Raw genomic sequence first — 19,065 nt, 5'->3', positions numbered from 1 at the left:
GCCACAAAAGCTCACGAAGTTTCGGAACGCCCTGCAGTCCGTCTACGGCCCCTTCGACGCCCTTTCTCATGCCCAAGTGGCAGCATGGACGCCACCACCTATGGCCGAGGGCCATCGGGGTCGCTACCTCTGGACCGATGCCTTCGGAGTGCTCAACCTCCTCACGCTCGGCGCCCTCACCTCCGAGCCGCGCTACACGACGCTCGCCGCGCGCCTCATAGACACGGTGCACGACACCCTCGGCCGCACGCGCGACGGCACCCGTCGCCTCCCCGGAGCGACCGACGAACATCCGCTCGTGGGTGGGCTCCGGATCGGGAAGGAGGAAGAGGAAGATGACCCGGGAGGGGACGGAGACGGGCAGTACCACCACTACTTGACCGTCTGGATGTTCGCGCTGAACCGGATGGCACGCGTCTCAGGCGAGCGGCAGTACAATGACCTCGCGATCGAGCTCGCCAAGGCCATTCACCGGCGCTTCGTCCGGGAGCGAGACAGCCCGCGGCCGAGGATGTATTGGAAGATGAGCATCGACCTTAGCCGGCCCATGGTGCGCTCCGAGGGGAACCTCGACCCGATAGATGGCTATGTCGTATACAACCTGCTGCAAAAAGATCGTGAAGACGACAAAACTATCTTGAAGCAAGAAATTGAGGACTACAAGCGCATCCTAGAGACGAAGTGGAGGGGGTACGTATCGGACGACCCGCTTGACCTTGGAATGACCATGTGGACTGCCCACTGGTTCGGCGAGAAGGAGGGATGGGCGACGGAACTGTCAAGGAGGGCCGTTGTCTGCCTTCGTAGGGACTGGCCGCTTCTTGCCTGGACGTTCATTAACGGTGCTTCTATAGGCGCCCTCGTGGAGGAAGAGAAGTACTTCGATGCTCCCGCTCGCTTCCGACTGGCCTTCCGAGAGTTCGGGACGTGTCTTGGGGTCCAGTGCCTTCGTAATGCGGTGGCAGATGATTTCACGGGAGTGAATGAGAAGGCGTATTGGGATCAACTGGTCGAGAAGATTATGACAACGTGGACGCCTAGTCTCGAGAAGGACCCTCCTGCGATCAAACTTGAATTGCAGCCCATTACAATGGTGATGTATGCGACTGCGCTCATCCCGAGGAGTAAGCATCGTCCGCGTCGGCTGTGTACACATTTGGCCACCAAGGCTGAGTCCCATCTTGACAGGTTTCGAGCGAGGCTTTTTTGGCGAAGGGTCGTAGTGGACGGCCACTCGGTGCTTGACTGGTTCCGACTTCCGGGAGGCATTCGGACTGTCCGGCACAACCAAGTCACCTCAACGAGTTAGTGGTTGTGGATCCATTGTTACACGCCCAGGGGGAACGGTTTGCTAACATCTGATAGTTCGAGTGTACCAATAACAACGTTTCTGATGAAAGGTACTCTGATCAATCGAGAATATACGCAGATGATTCCGCACCTGTACGTGATGGCGGATTTCGTTGAGACCAGGATTGGTACCTGGGCGTGCACGAATCGCCGGCTGCCTCAACCACAAAAGCTGTATCGTTCTCGACAAGTGAGCCGCCACCTTGAAACCCGCGAAGCTATGAATACATACCTATCCTAGATCGCAAACCACCTATGCGGTGACGATACATTTGACAGGATCATTCAACAGTATTCATAGAGGCGTACGAGTGCCATGTGCCCCGGGCACAGCCTAGAACCGTACCTGTGAGGGAATGTCTGCATGGTCGGTCCGGTCTAGAACGAATGGAGTGCTGCTCCTGGTGGGTCTCGAGAGACAGGTTGCCAGGGCCGGAGGCGGCACAATCCATGGCCAGTGAGCCTTTTACGATTAGACGTTGTTATATGACATAGATACTCAATGGTCGAAAACGCAGCTCCGGTACCATTGAGAACCTGTTGGCTGGAGGGTATGTGATTAGCCGCACTGCATGAAAGGGACTGATCCAGGCTGGTTGAGACGTACATGTATGGGGCCGTCCTGACGATGATGAGGTCCGCCGCGAGATCGACTTTCGAGAAGGAAGGTGGATCCGAATATAATGTTAAGTCCAGAAACTTGAGACTCACGCCAGTTGACTGTGGAACAAGAGACGATGCAGCCATCGACAAGGGTAACAGAGTGCTGACAAACCGAGCACAGCGAAGGCGGTCCCTCCGCGGCTTTCGTTTGCGTACCGTACGAGATCTGTCGGTCGTGCTGTACTGACAATTGATCGAAGGGGAAGCAGGATCAGTACGGATGCATATTGATAGCACAGTGGATTTTTTCGAGCATCGCACTTGCGATGTCGAAACATTGGATGAGGTTTACAGACGGACCGGGAACCGAAACTCTCACCTGCCTCCAAGTGATCGTTTCGCTTCCACGAGTTCGCGAGTTCGTCGACGCCTAACTCGGTTTGTAGCGAGGTGTATAGCGCGGCGTCGACGTCATCTACACAGAATTCAGTGTTTGAACAGGATTGCATCCGGACCGCGACCTGCCGCGTCTGCATTCATGAGATGAGATGCAGCTTCCCCGTGCATCCCCGGACACAGCGTGTCCGTCCCATACAGATGCCGCTTATAGGAATAACTTTGAAGACAGGAACATATCGTCGCACTCACGGTACCATCAGACCGTTTGACGCGATCTAGAGTGCCTTGAGCCCTAGCTGACAGGCTTCCTGTGTCGCCCAACGACAGGTGCAGAGCGCGCACAGGACGAGTACGCAATTCATCCGGCGAAACGTCCCCCGAGTGCGAACACTCTATTCCGCATAGCAGATGAGGTACGCGCAGCTGTGGAATGCATTTTCGAGGTGACGGCAGCGTCTAGCTGGGCATAGTGCAGAGCCTCCGCACCAATTCTCCGATTTGAGTCGGAGGCGCATCAGGTCACGAGTGTGTGCGAAGGGCGCACCTTGGCCATAGCTGCGAAACTGACTTGCGCGTAATCGTCTCTCGTAGAAGGTCATATGGAGCCTCGAGGCGAATGTGAATAGTGCATGTTCACGGGATGCGATTGATGCGGATTGGAGCGCGGCGGGCTACAGATATCGTTTAGACGAGGAAATGAAGAGCGGGTCATGGAGTCATCCCGTGGATCTATGCTAGTGAGATGATCTAGAGTCGGCGTGGTTGACTCGGACGGGATTGATCTCCAGAATCTAAGTGACTCGGCTGCAACTCGAACACGCAACGAAGGATGACGGGAGGTCCTCGAGTGAGCGTCGACGTGGCATTTGGGCGCCAACGCGAACAACGTATCCACTCTCCAGCCCATTCCCTGCTCCTTGTTGACTGCGCCTCTGGATGCTCCGTATTTTCCTTCCAAGTGAGTATCATCGGCGGTATCTTTCACGACCCACAGAAAGGTCCGATACACGTACATCGCATGGAGAGCACCCGCCCCAGCCGCCGGTGTTTAACGCGAAGGCGCCGCACAACGCCCAACCTCCAGAGCTCCCGTGGGATCACGGACCATTGCGCGAGTCCCACGTTGCCTCAATCGGCCGCCTTCGGACGATTCGCACTCCTTCCGCGTTATCGATCAGGGTCCAGCGGTGTGCCCTGGGAACCACCCATGCTTCTCTGCAACTCGTGGCAGAGTCTGTCCGCCGCTCGACCCGAGCGGTTGTCATTCCGTAACGCGTGCGTTTGGACAGCATCCCGAACTGTGGGTCTCCACAGCCTTCTCAAAATTTGTTGGAGACGAGATGCCGACAGCCTTGCACTAAGACTATAAGACCATGACTAGGAGCGGTCTCTCCTCGTCATCATCTTCACCACTCCCCTCGGTACCGCAGTTGTCCTAGTTTCATACTTTCCTCTTTCTTCTATCCTACCCCGTCTTTAATATCTTTCCGGTACTCTACTCCCGATTGACCTAGCTTCGAAACTTGCATATAATCCTCACCGATTCATTCGAGTATATTCACTTCGTCACCCTTTCGCTACTTCTACACCCCCATGGCTTTCTTGAAGACCCACCTTCAGGCACTCGAGGATTGCGCCGCTGCTAACCCCTCATTGCCCATCTTCAAGCTCCCCGTATACGACAGCGAAGGCTCTCTACGAGCATGGATGCCGGTGTCGTACAGGCAGTTCAAGTCTGATGTCGAGCACTTTGCTGCTCACCTCGCGAAAACGCTGATGGCCGACGGCATTCCTCCACGATCCGTCGTTGGGCTTTGGTACGCTTACTCTATACCTGGCCTCCACCGATATTGACGAGGATTACTCCAGGTCAAATGGCATGTCCTACGTAGATGTCCTCTACATTTACGGCATCGCACGGGCGGGCTATATCCCTCAGCTCTTCTCGCTACGCATGCCTAATCCGGATGTCATCTACGAACTGCTCGAGAAGGCAGATGGCAAGGCTATCATATACGAGCCCGAGCTCTCCGACATGCTCTCAAATTGCCCCCGTCCCTCGTACAGCGCTATCGACCTCCGCGATGTCGACATCAGCGACGCGCTCGTTCCCCCCATGCCCCACCCGACAAGCACGGACGACATCTCCATGATTTTCCACACCTCCGGTTCCACCTCTGGTCGCCCCAAGTTGCTTCCCTGCACTTTCAAGTGGCTGAATGCCATGGTCGACAAGTCCGCTCGTACGAGCCGTCCGCTGCGCAAGGACGGCCAGGATGTCACCGTCGCCATGTAAGTTTCGAGCCTCGTTCTTCCAAGCACTTCACAACGGAACTCTAACGCTATCTGAATGATCAGGGGAAGCATGTGCCACATCGGGCAGACCTTCATGTTCCTCGCCTCATTCCAGAATGGCGCGTGCACCATCCAGCCCAAGGCCGTCACCTTCTCGACGGACGAGCTCGCTCACATGATCACGCACGGGGGTCTCAACCGCTTGAACGAGTTCCCGGCCTTCTTCGCCGTGCACGTTCGCGCTGCGCGCCAGAACCCTAAAGTGCTCGAACTGCTCCGCAGCCTTGATGAGATCCTTTACTCCGGACAACCCATGCCGCGTGAGGACGAGGAGTGGGCGTACGCCCAGGGCCTCCCTCTCCGCAACCTGTTCGGCAGTACCGAGTGCGGCGCGATGCTCCTATCAATCCGTGGCGGTGGCGTCGCCAGCCCCGCTCTTCGTCCCATAGAAGGCACCTCGTACGGCTTCTTCCCTATCGAAGAGTCTTTCGACCAGGACGACGCCGACGAGAGCGGGTACTCGAACGCCAACGAACGCCTCCTCGAGCTCGTCATCCTCGCCGACTCCCCCGACTGCCCCCACCCTTCCATGCGCTCGGCCGACGGACACTACCACACCGGTGACCTGTTCGTTGAGGTTGCCCCTGGGGCCTACATCAGTCGAGGCCGCGGGGACGACTGGATCAAGTCCGAGAACGCGCTCCGGTGCGACACGCGCGCGATCGAGGACAACACGCGCCAGACCTGTGGCGACCTCATCGCGGAGTGCATCGTCGTCGGCAACGGACGCCCCAGTCCCGCCTTGTTCGTCGAGGCCGCGGAGGGTTTGGCGATGGACGATGCCCGGCTCAGGCGCGAGATCATCCGCCGCACACGCCACTTCCACTCGCGCCGCTACCTTCACGAACGCATCACCAGCCCTAAGATGGTCGTGATCGTCTCTAGGGGCTCTTTGCCACGCACGGCGACCAAGGGGAACGTCCGGCGTCGGGCGGTCGAGGAGAAGTACAAGGCTGAGCTCGATGCCATGTTCGCCAGCGCGTGATGGGCGGTTGCCAGCTTTTCGCCCTGCCAAAAATCCAAAAGGACGGCTGCCGGTTGACCATACCTTACACGCTTGGATACAGTACTAACTACTACTAATTGCTTCGTTCTTTGCCACGCATTACACTATATATTCTTACACACTACCACATTCTCCTATCGCATTCATTCCTGTCTTGTCCCTTGTAACCGTGTCCTACCCACTGTAGCATAGCCTTTCTACGTACCTAGACTAGTATTATTACTAATAGTATTATCCAGCTGTATCATCCGTGCATTAGTATGCCCACAATTAATTGCTGTTTGCAAATCACAGGGAGTCGAGACCTCGGAGATGAATGCAAATTGATTCATGATGAAAGATGTAACGCAGTACCCCGAGCCGTCAAGGTTTGCTCCCGGAGGACTGTCAGCTTGTGTTTGACGCTATCTGCCGCGGAGGCCGTTAAAAACACGGTATCGGCAGCACGGCAGATTGGAGTGACCATGACACAACTAACCAGTTGTACGAGAAGGTTTCTCGTACAAGAGAGGGATGATTACGACACAATATCTTGAGTTCAGTCTTCCACCGAGCTTCTCTTCTGAACGTTCCATTCATACTCGATTCTCGGTCGTTTTTGAAAGCGAAGTCGAAGATCAGGGAGAAGCCGTGGAGGACGAGCGTCCCGTACCGTTAGTAGCACCGGCATTCCAGCGCATGAGCCCGACAATTCTGAATGCCCGATGATGACGCAACAATGGGCGGGCCTAGTGCCCTTGCCTCCAATGCGAGGGCGTCCTTGAGCCGGCAAGTGGGATCTCTAAATTCACCCCGATGCTCGCTTCTGGCCAATCTCCACTTTGTAGCCTCCTATGAGCGTTCGGGCACAGGACCTTCTATATCTCAAGGAGATGCGGAGATCTCGACCACGGCCCAAGGACCGCACGAGAGAGGCACTGATCAATCTTCCCAAACCTTTCGAGCAAGCGTGCTGCGCGAATTCTCCACGACCGGGAATCAGCTGGATGCCGCAATGGGTGCCACCGTTGACGAACAGGAAAACAGTGTCGTGCACTGCAGCCGTACCTGTCAACGATGGCAAAACGCGTACCGCACACCTGAACGCCACCCTATTCAGACACCCACTGGCACTGGACGGAAGATTGCAAGTACTACTGCGCATGCGCAGACCCTGCCGGTAACGCACGAGCTGGTCGGTGCCGCGAACCCAAACCCAAACCTGAGGCCTGAGCCACCGTTTCAGAATCTGCACAGCTGCCGCTCCCGCGACCGGGTCTCGGAGCGCGAAGACCCTGGGTGTGCGGCACGAGTGGCATGGATGCAAGGACGATCCCGAATTCCGAATTCGTGGGGCATCGTGGCGTCTCTGCGAACAGCCTCCTGCAGCGGCATTGAACTCCTGGTGTGGTCGTGGACCATAGCAGATGTCGAGTGGAATGCTGACCGTCGCTCCGCGGGATACGGGCTGTCATATCTTTGGTGCTTGATATTGCAAGAGACGTCGAGTTGTAGTGGCCTTCCAGAGTACTGACCTGTGGTCGCTCGCTGGATCAATGTGCTGGCGCTCCCGCAACAATGCACCGATGATCTGTCCGACAGCCATAGTAAGAGCGTTACATACACTGGTACTGCCAGCATATCGCCGCTCGGGTCACCGTAGGCTCGATCGCGAGCAGCACGATCATGCTACATTGAGAGAGAGATCTCCTCGATATGCTCCGCATGACACTGTAGGCCAATAGCGATTGGACACTGGAGCAAAATGACCTGAGCAGAGGACTTACCAACCTCCAACGGCAGTCCCACCAGCAGAGACGCTGTATATCACGCTTTAAGTACGCTGATCGTCACGCTGGAAGTGCCAAGATCCTCAATGAGCACTCAGTCGAGACCAATTCTTGCCCTGAATGCATTCGCCTTCAGGGCCTTCGGCAAGCATTACGGCTCTTCCCAGCCTCGAGAGACCCAGTCAAACCAGCCAGATCGTTAACATTCACCGCCTAGGAGAACAAGACTACGCACGATTACTGAGCGGAGGCACGAGCTAACAGCGACAGGGAGGACACATACGCATGATGAGTGGGCTAATATAGTATATAGTACACCGAGAGCAAAGGATGTGTATGAGGGTGGGTGTAAGCGGGCGGACAACGTATGCGGTCCGCGCAGTGCGAGAAGCGAGAGATTTTCCGAGAACAACATGACGACAAGCGGAACCAAAGACACTAGGGTTGTCTACGCGGCCGCGGCCGCGGCGGGGGCATTGCTCGCAGTGTAATCCTAGGAGGAGTATGAATGAGCTCACAGGCAGCTTTTGCAGTTCATACCAGATACTCACTTCCATCTCAGCATCGAGATCTGCCGCGGTCTTCTGAGGGCGCTCATTGCCCTTGCGGCGTCCACCACCGCGGCCGCGCTTGGGACGACCACCAGTCCTGCAATCAACCCGGATCAGCCACCACAGAACATGGAAGGCAACAACATGCAGACCTGGTGACCGGTGCAGCAGCAACGGGAACGGCAGCAGCTGGCGTCACCCGGGACACCAGCGAAGCAGCGGGGGCGGGTTTCGAGGGGTCGACGACGATCTCGATCTTCATGGGACGTTCTGCATGGCGGTGAATCGTCGAAAGTCGGCGGATACCAGGAGAAAGAAGCAGATCGTTTCATCAGTTGGCTGTTCGGGGCAGACACAAAAGAAGTATAACTGGGAGAGCTGGCGCTCGATCCGCTTTCGTCAAGCCGTGTTCGCATCGTACCGTCGGGCATCTTCCTCCACAGCCATAGGCTTCGCAAGGAGTCGCGCACAGCCGACGGAGGTCGCTTGAGGGACGACAACCTGGAAATCCCTCCCTCTCGAACTTCTCAACGGAAGAAGCATGCCAACGCCTCCGCGAAAGGTTTGTGAACGAGAGGCGAGAGAGAACAAGCGACCACAGCGAGCAGAAAGAAGACTTCACGCAGAGCAGGAATAGGGGTCGACGGAAAGTGCAAGGAGCCGATACTAACTGCCGTCTATCAACCGGTTGTTGTATTGCTGGAAGGCCTTGGTGCCATCCCCGCGCCTGGAGAAGTGCACTGCGGCAACTCCCTTTGAACGACCCTGGCTGTCGTAGTGCAAAGTCACGTCTTTGAGGGGACCAACTGTGGCGGTGAAGAGCTCCTAATAGAAGCATCAGCACGCCGCCAGTCGACATAAGACGAAGCCATGGCTCACCTTGACTTGCGCCTCGTTCACATCAGGGGGTAGGTTGGAGACGATGATCTTGTCCGCTGGTTGGCTGGCAGTCGGGGGGACGGTCTTCGCACCGTTGGAGGCGGGCACCGCGCGAGCACGCGTCGCTGGCGCGGGGTTGGAGTTACCAAGGACTTGCGCCTTTCCCGAGTTTCGTCGAGGGTTCGATTTACGGATGCCCTTGGGGCGGGTGGCGATGATCTGGTCACGACAAAGTCAGTCGCGTCGTCTGCTGTGGCGATGAAAGGGCGACGTACTTCATCTAGAGACTTGTCCATTGCTCAATTTCGTGTCCTGGGTTGACGATGAAGTGGTTCTGGCTGGAAAATGGGTCGGCAACGCGACAGACGTGGCAGAGAGGGTGGGTGGGTGATGGTGGCGGAGGGCAGGGAGAAAGCGAACGACACGAAGCCTGGGAGCCACAAATGCTGTCTCCGAAAGACGCCGCTCTAATAATGTTCCTGAACAGAAAGGGTTTCTCCGTCGGAGTGTAGTCTGAGCTACAATAGCACTGATCGCCCTCGAGAACAAAGCATCGCCATGTAGACACGCCGTCAATCTCATTGCTCAGACTCCTCTGATCTCATTCTCGCCGTCCCACGCGTACACAACATGTCCAGAGGTCGGGGCGGCGGAAGAGGTGGTGGAAGGGGAGGAGGGAGGGGAGGATTTGGCGCAAACAACCTGCCGCCCATGGGGCTCACCTTCGCAGACATTCAGTCTCTCTCTCGTGAAGAGAGCGCATTGTATCCCGTATGTGGTTCTCTATCAGGGTAGCATCACCGCGTTGAGCTGTGACGCAGCCTCTTGAGCCCTTGCCTCTCCTTACCGAATACAACGACGAGGAGAAGCGCATGGCGAAGCTTCAGATTGGCTTTGCGACGCGACTGCGAAAATCCGCGTACTACATCGTGGAATCCACCAAGTCAACAGGTAGGTTCAGGGCCCTCAGATTTATAAACGCAGACTGACTGCATAGCAGCATAGAGCTTCCCCGATATTCTGACAAGTATCGACCATCTCCGGCGTCACAACCAACGCTAAAACGGAGTGACCTCCATCAGCCTTTCTTTCCTCAAGAGGTGTTTGAACAGTACTTCAACCCGAAGAAAAAGCAGACAGGTGAGCCTCTCTTCTCGTACGCATGATATCTTGTACTCGGAACTTGTACTATCTCCCTTGTCGTACAGAGTGCTCTTCGTTTTGGGCTTGGTTCCATCACACTTGTTGGCCCTGTTGACCGACATTTCCGGGTACCGTCCCCTGTCCCGCTGACCTCAGCCCTGCAATATACCATATAATTTCCAGTTTGAAGACCATCTTCACACCGCGAGCGGACCCGCCCAACGCGTGTACTCCCTCGTGTTGCTTGTCCCCGTCCCCCAATTTCTCTGTTCCTGGCGATGTTACGTGATGGATTCTCATGTATCATTCCTTTTACAGCGAAGAAAAGGGGACCCGCGAAGCGTGTGAACTTAGATGATATGGCGGAGGACGCTGAGGAACAGGTGAGTTGCGTGTCTGCTTCCTCTAGCGCATTCGTTCACAATCAGCCCAGGAGAAGTCCGGTGATGAGCGTTCAGAAGCAGGCTCACAGCCAGCCGAAGAAGACTACGACGTCGAGGAGGAGTATGACAACGACTACGCGGAGAATTACTTCGATCCGGGCGAGGAAGATGACAACGATAACCTCGGGGGTGGCGGAGGAGCGGACGAAGGGGGTGGAGGTACGTCTGGGTTATTCCTGCTGTCATCCGCCGCTGACTGTCGTTGATCCTAGCGGGCTACGATTTCGACTAGCTGCCTAAGAAACTGCACGCTGTACGTTATTCTTGACTGCATTGTTCGTTCCGTAGTCCACCATTGTAGCATATTTATGGGCACACCTACCATGTTTCGGTATTGTGATCACAATTTGACACGTTCCAAGATGAGAATCAATCGCGACTGTGGCGCCCAAGAAGGAAGCATAGTGCTAGAAGTCGCAGCAACAGACACATGTCATGTTGAGGCTGGGATTTTACTCCTTGCTAAAATTTTCGGTACTTATTGTCTCTTATTCCGTGACGCCGCCCGAGTCGCTTCTTGGTGTTAGCAATCAACTCGTGTTTGCCATAGGGTCTGTTGTTGCTTTGTCCCCTTCCTTCGAGACAGCGTCCTAACGATTCTGTTTTCCGTTGTCTAGGCTGCAAGCAATTTAGCTGCATCGACAGCGGAGAAGTAGTCTTGACGATGTGTCCTTCGCCTCGAACGGAGATAGTATGAATGCATGGCTTGTCCGATAGGGCGATTGCCATTCGTAACGATCCTTTGTTCTTGCCCTGTTGAGGCACTTCGCCCCCGACACTCAGTACTGATTTCATCAGATATCGGCGCTTTCTGTCGTGCTCATAAATGTCGCGGAAGACTAGCTGATCCAGTTTTGTACCCTGGCTCGCCCTTTACACGATATGGATGAATACGACTCGGACCGGGCCCTGTACATTCCTAAGGAGTACACCTTTTTGTACCGTCCAGAGTGCGCACCCATCGCTTGTTTCATTGGAACGATTGAGCTAATCAAGCTGCAGGCCCAAACCCAATGAACCTACAAGGCAGTTCGAGCGAAGCTTCTTCATGTTGCCCCCTGGTTCAGAGTAAGTCGTCTATTCGTATGTCGTGCGCGACATTTGGACTTAGCTGGCCTGACATACACCTACATTGCCAGCGTTCCGCCCAGGTATCCCAACAGGGCCCCCTTGCCGACTCCCTATGATCTGATCGTGCGCATTGTCGCAGAGCGCCGCTTGCACCGAGAGCTGTCCACCCTCGCACTGGTCAGTCGTGAATGGTGCCGGGCAGTGCGCAAGCTCCGCTTCCACCGTCTTCATCTCGAGCCAGGCCTCAACTTCCCCCTCTTGCTTGAAGTCTTCCGCCCGGACACCGTCCTCCCCTTCGTCCGCCAGATCCACCTTAATGGCCGCCTGCGCGGCGACGGGCCTCAAGACGCAAACCACGCCTGGCTCCCGCAGCTCGTCCCCCTTTGCATCGAGATGGCCGGATGCTCCCCGATCGACTACGTCTTCCTACAGTCGCTCAGCTGGGGCAACGTGCCCCTTGGGATGCGCACGGCGCTCCTCGGGCTCCCACACGTGCGCGCGCTGGGCATACACGACGTCGACTTCTGGAACTCGAATCAGTTCCTGCGCGCGCTCAACGCGTACCCGAGCCTTCAATTCCTCCAGATCTGGCACGCATCCTTCTGGGCGTACAATCACGTCCCCGCGCAGCTCGCGCGTAGAAAGCCGCTACTTCTCACGGAGCTGAACTTGGGGTGTGCATATACGCCGCTGATTATGGAGTGGCTGTTAAGCCGTCGGAGGGATCTGGTGATCGAAGAGCTCATGGTTGCGTCGCGGGACGTGTATCGGGACGATGCGCGGCTGGCGCGGGTCTTGAAGAGAATCAGCCCGTGGCTGAAGAGGTTCCACTATCAGGAGTGGGGCGCGAAGAACGACTCGTGCGAGGGCGACAATGTGGGGGACGACGAGGACCTCGAGTGTGAGTTTGCTCGGGGGGCTTATGCGATCCTTGAACTGAGCTGATTAGACGCCACTTTCTCTGCTTCTTGCAGCACGGTTTGAGCGCGAACCGTGGGCACCTCAACGCCCTATCAGGATCTACGACACAGGCGAAGAGGAAGAGGAAGGGATGCACGTCGACGTCGACGTCGACTCGGACAATGATGGCGGTTTAGATAAGGACGGTATGGACCAGGATTCGGTTGAAGACGACGACGACGATCTGGGCCAGTTCTGCATGATCGAGGTCAGACAGCCCTCGGGGATGCGTAGTGGCACCGGCAAGGAAGCGGAGCCGGTACGACAGCCTCGCATGGTGAAGGTGCTCGATACCTGTCTCCTACCTGACGACGAAGAGCACAACTGTATGGAGGACGGCGATTCCGAATTCAAGCAGCCGCCTTTCACGCGCAAGGACTCCGACCTTGGCCGGATCGCATTTGAGCGGGAGCTCAAGGAGATGAGCAACTCCGAGGCTCCCCTGGTCATGCCGAAGGTGGAGTCCATCGAGGGACATATCTACTGGAAGAGCACATTCAGCCTCCTGACGCTCGTGATGTTGTGCCGGCCGATTTATTCGGGCGAGAAGTTTTACCGGTTCGACCTTTCGATCAGCTTTGAGAGCGTAGAGCTCTTCGACACCGCGCCCTGGGAGGACATCGATCGCTTACTCCTGGGAGTTACGGTGCCTCGACGCCGAGGCGAAAAAGAGCTACGAGTAGCAATAGCGGTCAAAGGCTGGGATCTCAGAGGAAAGAAAGGCAAGGAGAAGTTGAAGGCAGTGCAGCAGAACCTGCCACAGACGGTCAGAAAGAATCACTTACAGCTCTACGTGGAGACGTGGTCGCGTGTACCTCCCCCGGACGGCCCTAGTGACTGGCTAGAGACTTACTAGTAACTGTAATGGGATGCTGGGCACAGACTGTTAGACATAGTCGTGTAAACATTTCGTGTAGGATGGCGGTAGCTCTCTTCTCTTGCGGTATACCCTACCAGGCGTTGTGTTCGGGAGCCCGACCGTCCCATGATACGTCCCAGACAAACAACAGGCGATTCTAGACAAGTTTGTGGGTCCAGGATCATCTCGCATTACTACACGGTTAAATGGGCGCTCATTCACATTGAGTTTACCCTGTTGTTGGATGTTTGTTTGTGGTTCACATTCCTCGCCTCGACGACTTGCGTTCTGTCTCAAGCCCTCATCATCTCGGGCCCCTACTTCCGCAGTCATCTAAACTCACGCTCTGGCAGCATCTTCAGTCATGCGCTTGTTGACGCTACTCCTCCTCGCGGTGCCGGCCACCGTCTCTGCTTGCGAAGGCGATTGCATTGTCGGTACTACGAATGCTTGGCTGAGTAACTACACTGCACCTATCCAAACCGCCATGGAAAGCATCGTTCGTACCTTTTCATCTGACGTACAGGATGGCAAAAAGCCGTATTCACCGACTGTCCGCCTAGGCTACACAAATCTCAAGGCTCATTCCGAGTCACCCCAGCATAGACACAACATTCAGTTACCTCAACCCCATTATCACAGCCTACCACGACCAGTCCTATCAGAACATGGAGAACGGCATCTTCCCCTCCTACTTCCATGGCAAGTGTCTCGACAAGAACGGCAACGAGCCCGCCGGCTGTCCAAACCCTGATTGCCCCGTCGTTTGTGGCACGCCCGGCTCGATGGTGCACTTCTTCCCTAAGCTCCGGTATATCGCCTTCAACCAGACTTTGCACCTTCTTGAGACACTCTCGAGCCCGGGATCGCCAAGCTACGACAGGATGGAAGAACTCGTTCTCGACGCCAGCCAACGTCCGCCCGACGAGCGCCGGCGGCGTGGATTCAGCAGGGTCTTCTCTCGTAGCGTCACCGACGGGATCAATGTCATGCAGAACAACAAGAACGGCGCTGGTTCGCTTGTTCCTGGACTCGGACTCGTCTCTGGTTCTGGTTCTGGACTCGGGTCTGGTCCTGGGTCTCTTGACTTGATTTCTGGAGTAGAGGAGTTGGCTGCGGCTTCCTCTTCGTCGTCGAATATGCTCGCACCCGCCCTGCCAAAGCGCGCCCAGGATATCAAGGCCGGGCTCAAGACAATAATGGCGCAAATACCCGCGCTTATGGAGGAGGCCTGCGGAGGGACTGGGGATGGTGAGAAGAATGGCTTGCCGCATTGTAGCTGGGAAGTAGCTATGAAGGAGTATATCTTGACATTCCCTTAGTTGTGCATGTTGTCGAAGCTATCACTAGACATGCCTATGCCCATGCATCATATTTCGGCCTTGTGATCCTTGATATATCGAGCCCGCCGGTGAATGCTTGATAGCCTCAATCGTCAAGTGGATTGTCACGAAAACCTCAGATATAGCCCAGCTGCTATAACTCGTATTTCCTAATATCAGCATTGGACGAGGCGCAAATGACGGCCACCATACCACGAGCCGCTCAGGAAAGGTCGCTTACAGTCTAGCAGTCACTTGTCTGTTGGCATCCCTGTCTGTTGTCGCTATCAGCCGCATCATCTCATACACATGCTGCTGGCGCCCCGTCCTTCCCTCGAGCCGCGATTACAATGAGATATGATTGGTAAGCATACTACTACACTCAGCCGGTAACATAGAGAATATAACTGACAGCGATCACAAGGGCTCCGCACATCGCCGCAACGCGCCCCTCGCTTCAAGGAGAGCTCTAGGCGCCGCGGGATATGACATTTACTGCCGTCCGCTGGTACACCAAGCTTCACCATCTATGAGAAACGATAGCAACGAGCCAAGACTCGCGTCTTCTGGGAGGAATGGTGGACGATTCGTGGTAGGGGCATGATAGGGATCCCGGTCCTCGTGCAGTCATGACGATGTAGGCGACGCATGACGCTCATACGGAACCCCTGTACACTGACACCTTAAGCGGCAGTTCCGGCTTCGCGCCGTCGACCCCGACGGTGGGGAACCGGATGCCAGAGATGTTCCATGCAATCGGCTTATCGGATACTTCGAAGACGAAGGTTGACACCAGCAGCGACAGCACGACCTCTGCAACAGCGCGGGCGGACATAGAACGTAAAGCGAAGTGAGCGGCAGGGTCGTGTGAGCGGAGGAAGGGAGGTGCCTACTCATTTCTAGTTGCGAGAACTTGAAACCGCTGTCAAGATGCCTGCAATGAGCATGCTGCGCCAACGCATGGTTCAGGTGACGGGCTGCTACTATATAAGACGTACATGCATGCTCGGCCGCCGCCGATGAACGTCATCCTGGAAAGGCGGAGCGTTAGCCTCGCGTCCGCAACTACCGCTGCCGAGCCGGCATACCACAGAAACCGAACACAATTGACACTCACAGGTTCGAGTATACCCCAGGTATGTGCGCCTCGGCGACGGCTTCGGGCAGGGGCGCAAGCCACCGCTCCGGCTTCCACTCCCAAGCGTCTTCGCCCCACGTCCGCCGATTCATATTCGAGCCTAGAACGCCGACGTGGACCACAGTACCCTTCGGGACGGGGATCTCGGTCATCAGCGTGCCGTCGAGCCCGCGGATAGGCTCCGAGAGCGGGAGGATCATGTCGCGCTGCGCCCTGCACGGGAGGAAGATACGAAGGAGAAAATGGAAGAAGAGACACAGTTAGTGTTTGATCGGACACTCGGGAAACGTAGCGGGCCGGAGCCAAAGGCGAGAACAGCGGAAGGCTACGTACTCGCGGAAAATGAACGTCGCGGGCGGATGCCTAAGTGTGAGAAGCCGAGGAAAGGCGCGAGAAGGGTAAAGGTCAGCACGTGCCGGACGGGAGCGTGTACATGTGGACGCAGAAGGGTTGAACGGGGGACGTACACGCGGAGGGTCTCTCGGCAGATTGCATCGAGGAAGGGCAGCGCGCAGAGCTCGTCGTACGAGAGGTCGCGCGTGTCGCTGCGGTGACGTGCTTCAAGGATTTCTTGCCGGACTCTGGTTTGGACGTCCGGGTGCTGCGCGAGGAGATGCAGGATCTGCGAGAGCGCGTTGGACGTCGTGTCCATTGCAGCGAACGTCATCGTCCTGAAGGAGTAGACAAGATCTGTCAATGTCCAAGGGCCTCCCCTCATGGCGTCTTGGAAAGGGCCAGAGGTTACTTACACCATTTGTCCGATGAGCTCCTCTTCTGACAGTCGGTCCTCAACAGCGGCAAGCGTGTTTGCTTTTACTGAGGGCCGAGGAGATATGATTGTCAGCAGACACCCTGTGGCGTTGCATGGGAGCGCACAACGCACATAGGATACTCATTAGGTCCCTGCCTTCGCCAACTTGGAGAGTAAGCGCCTCGTCGCCCGTATCGAGGAGTGCCTTCTTCTCGCGATATATCTCCGTGGCGCGCCGATGCATGATATCCACGACGCCCTTGAGCTTGTGCAGTCGCTTCCATGGAACCCACTCGAGCAGCGCCCGGCGGAACGCCGGCCTCCCGATCACCGACAGGTACGGCGTCGTCCACCGGTACACGGAAAGGTCGTATAGCGCCGGCCTACGTGAAGGATATAGCGCGCAGTCAGCAAGTCGGCAACGCAACGCGCATAACGACCGCAGCGCAGGGAAATACTGACACGTATGCCTTGATCGCCTCCGCGTAGATGTCAGGAGTTACGTCTTCCTGGAGAGGGTCGAAGGAGTGTCCCAAGCCCGCCTGTCCGATGAGCTCCAGCGCGGTGCGCCCCATCCAGTTGAGCATGTCTATCTCCGAAGGCGCGCTTCGCACGCGGTGCTCAATCGCTAGCCGAAGCTGCAAGCACGCATAACAGCAGATGGGGCATGCGCATAGCAAGAGGAGTCAGGCAGAAACGGAAGCGCGATAGGAGAACAAAGGCAATATCGTTAGTAAGCTTGCAGCCGAACGGGAGCGTCAGCAATTCGGAACACGAACCTTGTGCCCGACGTTGTAGAACATTGGCATCATATGCCGCATATGATTTATGGAGAAGATGGGGTTGAGCATGCGCCGCTGTTTGCGGTGGTGGTCACCTGCAAGATGATCCATGCCTCATTTCAGCATCTGACCGCAGAGGGTATGCCAGGGACGAGACACTCACCTAGTGTAGATAGCAGCCCGGGGCCGAGCGTCAGAAGATTGCTTCTGCATGGGATGTCAAAAGAAGGCACGGAGGCAGTAGCGGGTCCGTTTCGTACTTAATAAACCAGTCGGGCTGCTCGTATGAATATTGGTCCTTCACTACTACGCTATGCATTGCTCTTGGATCATGGATATAAAGAATCTTGCGCTATGAACCCAGGCGATGAGCGAAAGATCGCATGCAGATCATATCGGCCGCTTACTCCGAATGCCCCTTGCAGTCTCACCACCGGTGCGTAGTTCTCAATCAAGTCGCGATAGAAGGCTTCGCCCTGCCTGTCAAACATATCTGGTAGATTGCCTGCCGCAGACAGTCAGAGAGGGGGGACATAACGGCAAGACAGATCTCGTCTGAGACTCACCTCGAAGCCACGACGACGGCGGCGGCCCCGGGATGTTGTCAAGATGGGTTGTGACGACGACATTCCTGAAGAGTCTCCACAGCGACCAAGTCACTGCGCAGATGGCGAGGCTCTCGAGGATCATGCTTGACATTTCACTAAGCCGTGCTAACAGCATTGACACCAGTGGAACGAAGGAGGAGTGGATGGGTGCGGTGGCGCAGGCTCGGTCGCAGTTAAATCAAGTCTTGTCGGGGGACGTAAGCACAGCGCAGGTATATATCAGATATGTCCTCGGAGATGAATCGACTGTCAAAGAAGACCGCCCAAGCAGGGTAACCCTGCCGCCCAGGGAGGGATGACGGTAAGGTGATCAGCGAGGCCATGGGGTAACACAGTCGGCGTGACCCGATGCCCCCACCTCTACGACTCAGCGAGCGATGCTTTGACCAAATAGGCCGCAAGGAAGAGGTTTCACAATTCCCGGGACTAGATCTGCGTGTATCTCACGAGAGATCCGGGCAGATGGACTGTTGGAAACAGCTCGGCGAAAGAAGAACGAGGGAGCAGATAGCCGCGAGGCCCCGGCGGATCGGAGAACGAGGGTCCTGCAATCTGTACAGCAAATACATTTGTGCTTGGGAAGACTGGAGCGTGGGGTCTAGTCAAGGCCATAGCATCCCTAAAGGGAGCGTCGCCAGGTGTCATGGCTTCCAAGGATGGCAGCAGGTTAGATCGGGAGCCCCATTGGTAGCAAGACAGGAGGAGGCGTCCATGGGTGCAAGTCTCGTGCAGCCTCGACGTTGGGTACTCAGTAGCCGAAAACGGGAGAGTAACCTAAAGCGGACCGATATCAGAAGGTTTATGTGGAATAACGGAATACGCAGCGCGAAAACGAGAAGCGGTGGCCCGCGAAGGATAAGCGCGAGATGCAATGGGGAAAGCAGCGGACGACCGCGAGAACAGGTCCGAGGAGTTGCGGCGTTCCCTAGCGTTTCCTGCTGCCGCGGACTCGCCAAGGTCCCTCCGTGGTCGTAATGGAGTGATGCGTGATCGGACCGCCGAAAGAACGGGACATGTAGAGCCCCGAGCATACAGCCTCGGGTCTGAGACGATGCATGCTGGTGAGCTGGAAGCTG

At 56.2% G+C, this 19,065-nt stretch overlaps 6 protein-coding genes across 6 annotated transcripts; 4 read left to right on the top strand and 2 right to left on the bottom strand.

The window, feature by feature from the left end:
• Positions 1–10: 10 nt before the first annotated feature.
• DICSQDRAFT_23626 (uncharacterized protein) lies at positions 11–1,120 on the top strand (the record flags this gene model as incomplete). The annotated part of the gene is made up of 2 exons (XM_007367459.1): positions 11–803; positions 855–1,120. Coding segments are annotated over 2 exons (1,059 nt in total), but the record flags the coding sequence as incomplete, so codon positions are not given.
• A 2,187-nt stretch (positions 1,121–3,307) lies between these two features.
• Positions 3,308–5,979, top strand: DICSQDRAFT_108454 (acetyl-CoA synthetase-like protein). Its single transcript, XM_007367458.1, has 3 exons — positions 3,308–4,169; positions 4,222–4,644; positions 4,711–5,979. The coding sequence occupies exons 1-3, from the start codon at positions 3,946–3,948 to the stop codon at positions 5,690–5,692; spliced, it is 1,629 nt and encodes a 542-aa protein (XP_007367520.1). The 5' UTR covers positions 3,308–3,945; the 3' UTR covers positions 5,693–5,979.
• Positions 5,980–7,716: 1,737 nt separating this feature from the next.
• On the bottom strand, positions 7,717–9,293 carry DICSQDRAFT_88921 (uncharacterized protein). The gene is made up of 6 exons (XM_007367457.1): positions 9,188–9,293; positions 8,913–9,131; positions 8,705–8,858; positions 8,186–8,303; positions 8,034–8,130; positions 7,717–7,975 (listed from the first exon to the last, which is right to left on the bottom strand). The coding sequence occupies exons 1-6, from the start codon at positions 9,206–9,208 to the stop codon at positions 7,931–7,933; spliced, it is 654 nt and encodes a 217-aa protein (XP_007367519.1). The 5' UTR covers positions 9,209–9,293; the 3' UTR covers positions 7,717–7,930.
• Positions 9,294–9,511: 218 nt separating this feature from the next.
• DICSQDRAFT_138268 (uncharacterized protein) lies at positions 9,512–10,857 on the top strand. Its single transcript, XM_007367456.1, has 6 exons — positions 9,512–9,683; positions 9,734–9,863; positions 9,918–10,052; positions 10,374–10,438; positions 10,489–10,657; positions 10,711–10,857. Exons 1-6 carry the CDS (start codon positions 9,543–9,545, stop codon positions 10,728–10,730), a joined length of 660 nt encoding a protein of 219 aa, XP_007367518.1. The 5' UTR covers positions 9,512–9,542; the 3' UTR covers positions 10,731–10,857.
• A 2,895-nt stretch (positions 10,858–13,752) lies between these two features.
• DICSQDRAFT_108447 (uncharacterized protein) lies at positions 13,753–14,748 on the top strand (the record flags this gene model as incomplete). The annotated part of the gene is made up of 2 exons (XM_007367455.1): positions 13,753–13,887; positions 13,952–14,748. 2 exons carry the CDS (start codon positions 13,753–13,755, stop codon positions 14,708–14,710), a joined length of 894 nt encoding a protein of 297 aa, XP_007367517.1. The 3' UTR covers positions 14,711–14,748.
• A 302-nt stretch (positions 14,749–15,050) lies between these two features.
• Positions 15,051–18,128, bottom strand: DICSQDRAFT_138266 (cytochrome P450). Its single transcript, XM_007367454.1, has 14 exons — positions 17,948–18,128; positions 17,789–17,886; positions 17,642–17,733; positions 17,545–17,588; positions 17,379–17,476; positions 17,062–17,237; positions 16,732–16,982; positions 16,598–16,664; positions 16,316–16,519; positions 16,182–16,211; positions 15,828–16,061; positions 15,709–15,741; positions 15,604–15,632; positions 15,051–15,523 (listed from the first exon to the last, which is right to left on the bottom strand). The coding sequence occupies exons 1-14, from the start codon at positions 18,078–18,080 to the stop codon at positions 15,366–15,368; spliced, it is 1,647 nt and encodes a 548-aa protein (XP_007367516.1). The 5' UTR covers positions 18,081–18,128; the 3' UTR covers positions 15,051–15,365.
• Between the last annotated feature and the right edge of the window lie 937 nt (positions 18,129–19,065).

The sequence above is a fragment of the Dichomitus squalens genome, assembly GCF_000275845.1.
Source record: "Dichomitus squalens LYAD-421 SS1 unplaced genomic scaffold DICSQscaffold_25, whole genome shotgun sequence".
NCBI lineage: Eukaryota > Fungi > Basidiomycota > Agaricomycetes > Polyporales > Polyporaceae > Dichomitus > Dichomitus squalens.
The sequence above is the reverse complement of the archived record's forward strand: the minus strand, read 5'-3'. Positions and strand labels throughout refer to the sequence as shown.